Source organism: Melanotaenia boesemani, chromosome 23, assembly GCF_017639745.1.
Source record: "Melanotaenia boesemani isolate fMelBoe1 chromosome 23, fMelBoe1.pri, whole genome shotgun sequence".
NCBI lineage: Eukaryota > Metazoa > Chordata > Actinopteri > Atheriniformes > Melanotaeniidae > Melanotaenia > Melanotaenia boesemani.
In genome coordinates, this window is record NC_055704.1 from 23,957,336 (window position 1) to 23,969,609 (window position 12,274).

Sequence of the window (12,274 nt, forward strand, 5' to 3'; positions counted from 1 at the left end):
AAGCTGGATTTATACCCGTGTGGCGTCTGTGTGCGGTCAGTTAAATGTGAAAAGTCTGAATGAGTAAAAAAAAAAAAAAACTGAATAAACTGGTAAAATACAGCCACAGAATAGTAATAAAGCCAGATTTAACATAAGAGACTTCGAGAGAAATAAATGCAAGTAAAACACAAATCATGAACACTGAAATGATATTCAATCAACCGCTTTACTAAAAAGGTATATCTTTAATTTACTACTAGCTTTAAAAACTAATAAAAGTATTTTAAATTTAGTTTGGAAGCACACAGGAAGTCAATGCAAAGATTTTAAAATTAGGGTAACATGAGCTGTCTTTCTGGTCTCCGTCAGCAGACAAGCAGCTGAATTTTGTAAAAGCTGCAACAGAGTTATAATGTTTTTTGGAACACCAGAAAGAAGAGCATTACAATAATCTGTTCTACAAGGGACAAAAGCATGAGCCAGTGTCTCTGTATTGACCTGAGAAAGGAACTGACACTATTCTTGAGATGAATAAACCCCATCTTTGTTATATTTTTAACGTGAGATACAAAATTTAAATTAGAAAAAATAATAACTCTGAATTCTTCACCTCTTCAGATGGATTAAAAGAAAATAGTTTTAGTTTTATTAACAGTTTCTCTGTGTGTGCTTCAGGACCGACGACCAAAACCTCTGTTTTGTCCTGGTTGAGCTGAAGGAAGTTTTCTGCCATCCACGTCTTAATATCTAAAATACAGTTAAAAAGTTCATCTCTAGGACAAGTGTCACCAGGAGACACAGCCTTATAAAGCTGTGTGTCATCAGCATAACTATGGAAGTTTATGCCTTGTTTCCTGATGAGACACATCCTTATAAAGCTGTGTGTCATCAGCATAACTATGGAAGTTTATACCTTGTCTCCTGATGAGACACATCCTTATAAAGCTGTGTGTCATCAGCATAACTATGGAAGTTTAAGCCTTGTCTCCAGATGACGTCTCATGGGGCAGCATGTAAAGCTTGAAAAGAAATGGACCTAAAACTTAGCCTTGGGAAACGCCGTACATCATCATGTATCTACTGGAATTCAATTCATTGATGTTAATAAAACTTCTCTGTCTGAGATAAGACCTGAACCAGTTTAAAACATAGTTTATTTAGCAACAGACTGTGATTTATTACATGTAACTGTCATGTTAAGATTGTTACCGTGGTTACAGAATCAGTTCAGCTGAGATTAAAATATTCTATTACTGTAGTAGTGACATTTACATAGTGTCATTGAACCACAGCATTGAACCTGTTAATAAATCATCAACCACACTGGATCACACTTCGCCGTTCACAAGGCTGTAAAATTTGTAACTTTAGATGTGCTGTGGTTATGATTAAGAATAATCGGTGCCCCCTCCTGGAACTTGGTGCCCTATACAGTGTATGATGGGGGCAGCGACACTGCACTGATAACACAGTGTTGTTTACATTTGTTTGCAACCAAAACCCCTCTGCATTGTTAGGGGTGCGTTGCAGAGTTTGATCCACGGACAGAATGATCTTCATCTACTGCATCTACTGAGTTACAAAAAAACATCACCCAGTCTTAAAAAGGGTTTTTAATAAGTTAATAAAAGGTAAATGACTCATTTAAATTTAGCTAAATGTTCAAATTCATACAGATTTTGTTGTCAAAATTTTCTTTCCTAACTGATTCTTGAATTTCTCCTTCTCATACTCCTTAATAAATTATTTTCCTCCCTTTAGATCTGGGACTGTGAGTCCTGGCAATGTGTCCACACACTGAACGGTCACAAAGACTGCGTCCGGAGCTGCAGGTTCTCCTGGGACAGTCAAGGCCTCGCAACGGGAGATGACAACGGAGAGATCCGGGTGTGTAAACTTAGCCTTCTCTTTGCCTTTGCAAATTTGATTTTGGTAGCTGAAACTTGAAGTGAAATTGATGCAGTATAGGAAGATTTTAGGGGCTTATGAGCAGGGACAAGGTAAAGAGCTGATTTCAGGGATTTATGTTAAATGATAGAGGTAAGTTATGTGTATCAACACACCATTTAACTGTGTCTTACTCTCAGGAGAAGCAGAGACAATGTCGTCAACTCTAATTTGCCGTTCAACATACATAAAAAAATTACAGCAGACAACATTTATTTCCAGATATCACTTCTTAATTACATGTCATTACTCATTTAGATAAAGGGCTTACTAATACATCATGATTACTGCAGAGCACAGAGGAGGGGTGAGATAAAAGAGAGGAGGCAGGGCTCCTTCTCAGGAGGAGGTGGAGTGTAAGACGTTGAGAACGAAGAGAGCTGGAAAAGGAGGAGATGTCTGACAGTGGGAGGTGAAGGAGAGGTCTTAAGCTGCCAAATTGGATCTCCAAGGCCTTTCAGTCTGATCTTGTTGTGCAAAAACACACATGGTCCATGTCCAAGTGTTCCTCAGATTGCAGAATGATGCAGCATCGGTAAATAAAAGGTAAATGCCCTGTGGTGGCCTCTGAGCCAAGCGGCTCCATTATTCAGAAATGACTGAATCCATCAAGTCCAATTGTATAGTCTACGCTGAAATCTCACCCTTGTTTCTATGGAAACAAATATGAGTCAGGCATGCCGTGGAATAAATATAGCTGTACACGTGATTTGTCATTGTCAAATAAACATGGCAGTTGCACAGCAGCTTCAAGATGCAATGCACAGCACAATTGTACTATTTCTAAAGTCTAATTTCATTATGTGGTGTAAGTCACCCATTGCTTTGCATTATAAGCAATTTCAGTGTTTGGACGTCTCCTTTGTCGCCCTTGCTGTATTTTAAATTAAGAAAAGCCCATGCAATCAGGTCAAAGTGCTGCAAAATAGACAATTTTGCAGAATTCTTGCACACCATAAAGTGTTGGTGACATATGGGAAACTTGTGACTTGGAAAGAGAACAAAGGATGTAGGACATTTTTGAAAACTCACTTTTTTTTGCTGATGTTTCAGTCTGCACACCTTCGTCAGCTAAAGTTAATGCTGACAAAAACAGCATCACACAGGCAGGTTATAAGCACACACCTGGGAATGAGCCATCAGATGGAGGACGACAGGATCACTTCCCAGTACACGCGCAACTCGAGGTCGATGAGCTGTTTAAATTCCAATAAACACCAGCGTTTACTAATATAAACAATCTAAATAAGATGCCCACAGGTATCTGAAAATTAATACTGCCAAATCCCTTGTGTCAGCATGGACAACATACAAGAAAAAACATGAAAACCTGAACATATCAAGAAGAGATGAGCATCTTGGAGGTTATATACTTACACCTTCCTTTGGAGTTTGCATGCAAAAGTTCTGCAAAAAGCCAAACCAAAGACGAATTATTCTTTCCAACAGCCGCTCCTGGTCTGGAAGTGTGTTCCCTCATATATATTTGGATCTTAATTTCTGTGTTGTAGTTACACATCCCAAACAGGTAATCAACAGCTATGTCACAGAAAAGGCTAATTTATTTGTATAAGACAATTTAAAGTGCTTTACATAAACATTACAGCAGGTTGCAGAAAGCAGTACAAGTGCTGTAGCGACTATCTGGTCCCATCCTTTTTTAGTCGCTCTGGGTGCGGGGGATCCTGGTGATAACGCACCTCATAAACCAATGTCCAGACTGAAAGGTAAGTTTGGGTGTGTTCCCATTTATTGAATGAATGAATAACAACCTGAAGTCCAGGATGGTGGTCTACGGCAACAGGATGGATAGATGGCCCAGAGGTTATGAAAGGGATGGAGGTATAGCGAAAGGTGGTGGAAAAACAGTAAGAAACGTCAAGACATTAAAGCGTTTAGAAGCTGTTAAAAACATGCGACCTCCCGTTACCCAAGCACCCCGTGCACCGTCACCGCCATGCCTATATGCACTTCCCCTCAACACCACCACCAATGGTCGAGGGGAATATAGGTCACCTGTGCCATCGCAAACATAAACACCACCAGCACGATAAACCTGAACCAAATGATGAAGAGAAATAATGGCACTCCTGATTTTTTTTTCTTCAATGTAGAAAATGAAGGAAGTATCAAGTTTCTGTTTCCAAACTACTGTAGCATCATTTTAAATTAGCGTGCAGATGAGAATGAGTAGCTACAGATTTCTATAAGCAGGGACGATTAGCAGCATTTTCTTTTGGGAGTAATTTATACTTCGATTGACTCTTCATCACAGCTCTGGAGCATCCGTGATGGATCCTTACTGAAGATTTGCTCCCCGGATGGGAAGGATGGCATGGATTCCCTCCACGGAGGCTGGGTGACCGATCTTCACTTCTCCCCAGACGACTCTCTTCTGGTCTCAACTGGAGGCTATATTAAGGTATGCTAACCCATCGCTATCAGAGTTTGTCTTCATCACTTGCTGAAGACCAAATCACCTGGTTTCAGGGCCTCAGGAAATGAAATTTAGCTTCATAACTACCACATAAGTTTCCTTATGTGGTAGTTAGATGATAAATGTCAGCGTTTGCCTTCCTTTACCAGCTGTGCACATACGAACCAAACCAGAAACACTACCACGTTTGGCAGAGGAGGGCATAATGTACGCTTTGGGTCATTAATTTTTCCTTTTTTCCTCCAATGATTTGTATGGCTTAATTAAAAAGTTAATTTTAGAGATGACAGGTAATAAGAGAGATGAAGGATAATAAGCAACAAACATGTCCTGCTTGATATGAGCCAGAGATGCTTATGGGTACTTTATGAATTGGTTTGAAAGGAAATTAGCTTATTTGTGATCAGTCAAATAAAACCCTGTCCATATACCCCCAGGTTGAGATGAAATGACTGTTTAAAGGAAACAAAATTGATTAAGTTGGAAGATTGATTTATTCGTTTATATAAAAAACAGACGAGTGCACAAAATGGGTCATTTAGCCCCAACATTAAAAACCAGCTGCTTAATATTGTCCAGGTTCAATATGTGCTGTACATACATATAAAACATGTTTTAAAAGTAAAAACATATCTGCTGGATCATATTATTTTAGCTAATTCCATGACATTTACCCTTAACATGATTTAGAGCCTCTTATATTATTAGCAGACGTCACATAGACATGATGTCTATGTGACGTCGGCTGAGCTGATGGGGCTCAGGCCTCCTCCAGACGTTCAGCGGTGGCAAAGAGGCAGAAACACACAAACTGTCCAAAAAAAAGGCGAAGCTCTAGAAAAAACAGAAAACGAGATCTGCCGCCATCAAACTCAGCCCGTGTGTTTGAGCTGCACCTTGAAGCTGTTCTGCAGAAAATCATGAAAAATCAATTGCTGTCGAAACTACTGATGCAAGAAACATTTGTGTATAAATAAATAAAAACTGGATGTTTATGGCTGGTTGAGCAGCAGGTTTATACACAGTCAACCCAGGTTCAGTTCTCTTCCTGACGCCCTTTCCTTCAGGTTACTCCTTCTTTTCTCCATCTCCTTTCCTGTCAAGCAGCTGACCAATAAAGGCCCCTACAGCCAGATATTTAGGATATTTTCCTTCTGAACTGTGTAAATTTTATACACCAATGCATGACTCTTACAGCCTGTTATAACGCTTGCATTGATCTAACAATGTCTCAGCTTACAGTAGCGTAGCCACTTAAGTTTGTAGTGACTATGTGGAGATCAGGAATGTTAGCAGCACATCCTTAAAGTCAAATAAAAAGGAAAAATGAATGCCAAGTCCCTCACACTCGTGTTATGTTTCAGAAAAATGGAAGGAGTACTGAACATTATTCTAGCAATATATATTTGTGCATAATGTTCTCTGTTGTCAAAGATTCTGGATGTTCCCGTATGTAAGATTGAGACATTTGCTGTGTCCTAGTAAAGTCCTTCATCTAGTGCTGTTGCACAGCTGACAGTTCACATAAAAACACTGTAACTTAGAGAAAGCTCCCAATGCCACCTTGTGACGTGACTGGAATGGTGTTCGTCTGTTCGCTACCTCTACTTTTACAGCAGATGGGGTCACAGAGTGGGCAGTCTCAGCTGGACTCTGAGTGGCTATTTGTTGAGCAATGATCTAATTCTCTAGGGAGAGCGCTCCTGATCGATATGGCTTTATATCTCAGATTACTCCTGATACTGTGTGTGAGGTGCTGCAGTGTGTATGTGTGCATGTGCTCTTTGGTTTGTACCTGCTTGTGTGGGTTGATGGAGATGTTTCTGTTTAAAGTGGAACAGTGGATGCTGTTAGAGCTTTTTATAGACAGATGGCCAGTACACATCATCATGTCATCGACAGCAGATTTCAGCTGACAAGATCATAAACTCTGGAAATGAGCTGAAACATAAAAACAGTCTGGATTTCTCTTCTTTATGTGATATATATTTTTATTATGTATTTGGTGGCTCTGAGGATGTAAAGATCTTGAGGAAAAAGTCAGCTATAACATGCTGTTTAGTGACAGAGTAGAATACTTTATTAGAACGTTAAAGAGAATAACGAGGTGATTGAAAAACATGAAATGTAGCAGCATGAAGACTATAAGCCGAGGCTGAATTTAGTGCCTTTTTAGCATTAAATACCATGCAACTGTTTCCGAATGAACAAGCAAGCAATTTGTAGGAGCTAAAGATAAGATTTTACTGTTTCTAATGTTTCCTGTAATTCAGAAAAATAACTAATAGGCAAGGCAAGGTAAATTTATTTGTATAGCACAAGAAATTTCAAAGTGCTTTACATAAAACATTAAAAGCATCACAGTGGGGTGAGGAAGCAATAACAAGTGCATTAAAAACAAACTTTAAAAGAAATTAAATAAAAACAATAAGAAAAATGATAAAATGTAAGAAATAAAGTTCTAGTGTGTGGAATTTAACAGTTTTGATAAAAGGCAGCAAATAAAAACGTTTTTAACCCTGATGTAAAACTGCTGAGTCAGCAGACCTGCAGTTTTCTGGCAGTTTGTTCCACATGTGAGGAGCATAAAAGCTGAACGCTGCCTCTCCACGTTTAGTTCTGACTCTGGGAACAGAAATAGGAGATGGAAATGTTACACTCACAAGCCACTTCCACCACCTTGCTAGTGGTGGGCTGGACTCCTTCTTACCTTCAGAACTGCCTTATTCTCAGTGGCATTCAACCGGGTGGTGGAAACCTTCCTCAGAGGTTTTTTCCATATTGACATGACAGCATCAAACAGTTGCTGCAGGTTTGTCGGTGCATCCAATGATGAGAATCTCCCGTTCCACCACATCCTAAAGCTGCTCTATTGAATCAAATTCTGGTGACTGTGGAGGCCGTTGGAGGCCAGTGAGACATGGTTGTGTGTGAAAATCCCAGGAAACACTCAGACCAACAACAATGCCACGTTCAATGTTCCATGTGATTGGCTGGTTTGTGTTAGCAAGTGATTAAACAGATAAAGTGGCTGGTGAGTTTGCTCCTGCTCACATTTGCATAAGTTAAAAGAAAAAGTGCAACACTTGTTAAATAAGCTTACTTTGTTCCTTGGCTTTAGCCCAACAGCCATTTTCCAACTACCAGCCTTCTGCTTAGCATCACCAGACAGATGTGCAAACTTAAAGGTTGCAACTTTGCTCCATTTGCATAGTTGTTATCCTAACAGAGTGGAGGATTAAGAAAATTCAATCAATGTAAAGGCTCTGTAGAAGGCTCTCGGTAAAGATTATGTCCACAATGAAGACAGTTTTTTCCTCATTAGAGCAAAGCTCGAGGATCAATAACAGTTCAAATAAAGACAGCTTACATAGAAAAACAGAGATGCCTCTGAGCAGTCTTCTGTATCACAGCAGCTGTTGTCTGAGAAAGTCGGACAAGATTCCCTCAGATTCCCTGACAAACAAACACCTCTAGTTTTCTCTTTTTATGATTCTCATCTTTTCCATCCATCCAGCTACATTCATTTAACAGATCAATGCAGATTTGTTTCTCTAACTTTTATTCATTTATACAACATGGATTAGTATAAATGTTCCAGAATTATCCAAAATGTAAAATCAGGATGTAGAATTATTAGTTATTCAAATCATTACTAAACAAATAAAATAAAAAGTCCTACATACGTAGCATAATTACAATAACAGGAAAAATCTCATCTAACCAGCAACAAGTTTATTAGCTTATTTTCCAAAATAGTTAAATAAACTAAATAATAATCTCATCAAACACATAAAAGATAAATAAATGGTAAATTATTGACAGACAGTAACTGCTTTGGTTAATACAGAGATATTGACATTTTTCTATTAGATCCCAGAGAAGGATCATTAAAAAAAAAAAAAAAAAAAAGAATTAGAAAAATAGTGTCAACTTTTTAATTTTGTCCTTTAAAATTCAGTTAATAAATATTTCTGCGACTGGCCACTGTGATCTGGTCATACAAGTCACAAATACCATAAATAATAGGCAACTTTGCTCAGTAGCTGAGCTGCTTTTTACATTATCACCTCTTTTTTGTCCTTTTCGTAACTTTTTCAGCTTACGGCAAAACTGTTCATCAAATCAAATCCACAAAATGACCCCTCTGCATGTTTGTGTGTAAACTCTGAGGAAGGGCTGCTTTAACACAGAGCTCATCATCTTTATCTCGCGACACTTTATGATGACACTCATAATTACTGTGGATATTAGGTTACTTTTATTGCTCCATTTCATAGACCCTCTCTCTCTGCTGCAGCAAAGCATGTCGGCTTGATGGATCAGCTTGTAGACATGAGGAGATGTGATGGATTATTCTCCCGGACAGCTACGGGAGTCCTTCCTGTCTGTCATAGTAATTACCATGACAGAGTGTGTGCCTCTTATGACAGATAATATAGCTCGCAGAGCAAGAGAGCTCAACGGTAATCTAACTGTCTGTCTGTTTTAATGATTTTCGCCAGCGTGTCTTCATGCTCGCCTCTTTTACATCGAGAAATGTCCTCGGATGTCCTCGGTCTCTTGTGGACTTGTTGTCGAGTTCATGTTTAAAACCGTCTCTCAGACTTCGGCTCCTCCACATCTTTGAGTTGTAAAAAGGACAATTGAATTACAATTTACATATAAATCTATAACAAAAAGAATTCATGGAACAATGATTATTATTTCCTGTTGTAATAGTTTTTCTGTCAGTCCCGGGTTTGGCAGCCGTCTGAGCTTCTCCATCAGGGTATTTGGTTTGCATTTATGCTCAGCTGGTGTAAGGGAGAGATTTTCATTATGGAGGATCAGAGGGATTGAGTAAGATATGCATTTGGATCATAGATGATGACTGATTGATATTGAAGTTTGGCCTGAATACGATAAAAGCTCTTAAGATCTAAGCGAGGGAGGATGTAAATTATGGGCTACTTGTGTTCAGGAAGTGGAATTTAAGAATAAGTTTTAATCACAAAAATACAGATGTCAGATATATCTTATTAAACATATAAATGAAATGTCAAAATGATGTATAAAATTTCTATACAATGATCTTTTTCCTTAGCAAACATCAGAATATGTTCATATGATGGCCCTAAAATGTAGAGAATGCAGAATACAACACATCGAGATGATGTGTGTGTTTCAAAGTGAAACACACAGAGAGGCTAGCAACATCAGCTGCACTTCCATGATGAGAATCTCTAGTTCCACCACAAGCAGGTGGAGATGATCTGAGCTTTGTGACATGGTGCATCAGAAGATGCTGCAGCGTGGTCATAAAGGGATGGACATGGTCAGCAGCAACACTTCCCCGTAGCGATCCTGAATCAGGGATGGACAACTCTGAACCTTGAGGGCCAAAGTCCTGCAGGTTTTCAATGTTTCCCTCCTCAACGGCTTTCGTCAAGTTCTGGCCAAGCATTCATTTCTTTCAGGTGTGCTGCAGCAGGAAACATCCAAAACCTGCAGGACAGCCCTCGAGGGCCAGGTTTGCCCATCCCTGCTCTAAATTGATCCTAGGATTTGTTTGCGTTAGTGTTGGCTGTTATGAACGGGCAGTTTATCCAGATGTTTTCCAACTCATGTCTGATGGCAGCTGGGATAAACTTCAGCCTCTTTCTGGTCCTGAACTGGACTAAGCAAGAATAGATAGATGGGCTTCTCTTCTTGCCCTTTAAAATCTAAAAATAGTTAGAGAAGCATTTTTAACAGTTTTCAGTATTGAGCTGTACTGTAAACTTAGAAAATCTAGTTTATGTTGACAGTAAACCAAAAATCCACAGGTTTCATGGTACAGTATCCTCCAGTATAATACACCAACATAATAAACATTGTGCTTCTATATGGTGTATTGACCACAGCTTTTTATTGCTGTCCTTCACCAATAAATTTAAACATTGTGAATCTATTATTTATAAACCAAAGATGGCACCATATCTGCTGATTCCCATCAAGCCTGACGAACAGACATTGTACTCTTTAGAATCTGAAGATAGGGAAGGTCTGCGTCGTTGGAGAAGCTCTAAAGTTTAGTTTCCCCACACATTGTATTTAGAAGTCTGCATTTTCTCTAATGGCCAGCAGGGGAAGTCTCTAACAGTCACAAAAGGAATTGCAATTATTATTGAGCTAGTTTGAGAAATTAATTCTTCTCCTTGGTAAAAATTTTCCTAATGACCTTACTGAGTGGCGTGTTTGTTCATATAATCTTTAATGCAGCCTTTTCGTACACTTTGGTCTTTTTTAGAGCTGAACAGATGATAATTAGAGCTCTGTGATCTAGCTGCACGCTTCAGTGCATGGGTTCTCAGTCAGACTTGTGTTCGGTTTTTAGGAAAGAACAAGATGGTGTAATACCAAACTTTGGGACTTTAATTTTTTATTTATTCTAATAATATTTATTCTAATATGCAGTGTAAAAATGTTTCCTGCCATGAGAAGCTAGCGTGACCAAACTCGAGGTCAGCAATGAGATGTTTCCTGTCAAAATGCATCTCAGAAATCAGTTATTGACCCAAGCCACTGAAGTGCACCAGCTGCCAGTCAGTTAATATCTCGTGGGAGAAATAAACTACTTTTTTTTTTTTTTTTTTTTCGGTCAAGGTCACACAGAATAACTCCACCCACGTATTGCCTCAAGTGTGATTTGGGCTGAGATGTACATGACATTTCTAACTAAGCCTCGCTTACTTCAAGCATACAAAAAAAGAAAAAACATTTCTAAAATGTGTTCATGCAGGAATCCAAGGTTAAAGGATAAATGCACGATTTTAAATGCTTTCTGATGCAAGATTCAGGCCTGACTTTAACAAACACTGTATTGCTTTTAGCTCCTATGAATGTAATTGTTGGTAGGAAAGAAATGATGAGAATTTTAAGACTGTGGCAAATCCATCTTTGCATCACCAAGACTAATTAAATTATAATTATAGTTTTTAAATGTTTTGCATGTACACAAACCCTCCTTAACCTTTTTTAATTGGCCGTAATCTAAGCCCATGCAAATCGCCTGCCTCTGCTGTGTTCCACTAGCTCAGACGAGGTAATAAGTACACACAAACCCTCGCTGTTGTGTCGGTGTTCTTGGAAGACAGTCGCTGTTTTAACTCAGACAAGGCATGACACTGTTTTTCTTATCAGATTCAGTGGAGAGTTTCCAGCTATCAGATCCGTCTGATCACAGCTCGCAGCATCAGAAAAACCCTCCACAGTGCAACTGCCTCGCTGCTGAGCAGAATGATGTTGTTATTGGTCTGATAAGAGCCAGAATAGTGACAGCGGGTGATGTCTACCCTGGCTGTCTGATGATGGCTTGATATGATGCAACGTGAGGACTCTACCATGAGGAGTTGTTATTGTTTGCCTCTTTCCATTAGTCTCTATTGCTCACTGTGTGGAAAAAAAGCTTTTCTTGTTTGTCTCAGATTTTTCTTTGACTCGTCTGTCAATGCTTTTGCATTAATAATCTCTCAAGCTGCTGTCATTTTTATATATGTATATGTTTGTTTTATCCTTTCTTGTTCTCACTGTGTGTTTTATGACTCCCTCCTTTTCTGGCTGAATTGTGTTAGTGTAATTAAAAGCAGCAGGGCAGTACATGGGGGTGTATGCTTGTCTAATTTCCTGTTGAGAGAAGGTGCTGGTGTAGTGTTTAATTAAAACATTTCTTACCCCCCTTTTTTTTTTAAATCGCTGGTACCTCTTTTTTTATTACAAGAAATATAATAATTTGGGTGTGATTGCAAAACATAACTGCCTGGAAGAGAAAATGTGTGTCTGTTTTGGTGTGTGTGCTTCAGATTGTGATGTAGCAGCGTGGTCCACTCCTCCGAGAGAGGCTGTTAAACCCTACACTGACTCCCATCATTCCTCCAGCCTTCCTCC

At 39.0% G+C, this 12,274-nt stretch overlaps 1 protein-coding gene across 2 annotated transcripts in view; it reads left to right on the forward strand.

Annotated features, from left to right (window-relative positions):
- Window positions 1-12,274, forward strand: part of apaf1 (apoptotic peptidase activating factor 1) — a 52,082-nt gene that overhangs the window by 24,397 nt on the left and 15,411 nt on the right. For both annotated transcript variants that reach the window (XM_041977779.1, XM_041977780.1), the window contains exons 25-26: window positions 1,744-1,869; window positions 4,205-4,351. In XM_041977779.1, coding sequence (XP_041833713.1) covers window positions 1,744-1,869; window positions 4,205-4,351 — 273 coding nt within the window. The remainder of the gene's footprint in view (window positions 1-1,743; window positions 1,870-4,204; window positions 4,352-12,274) is intronic.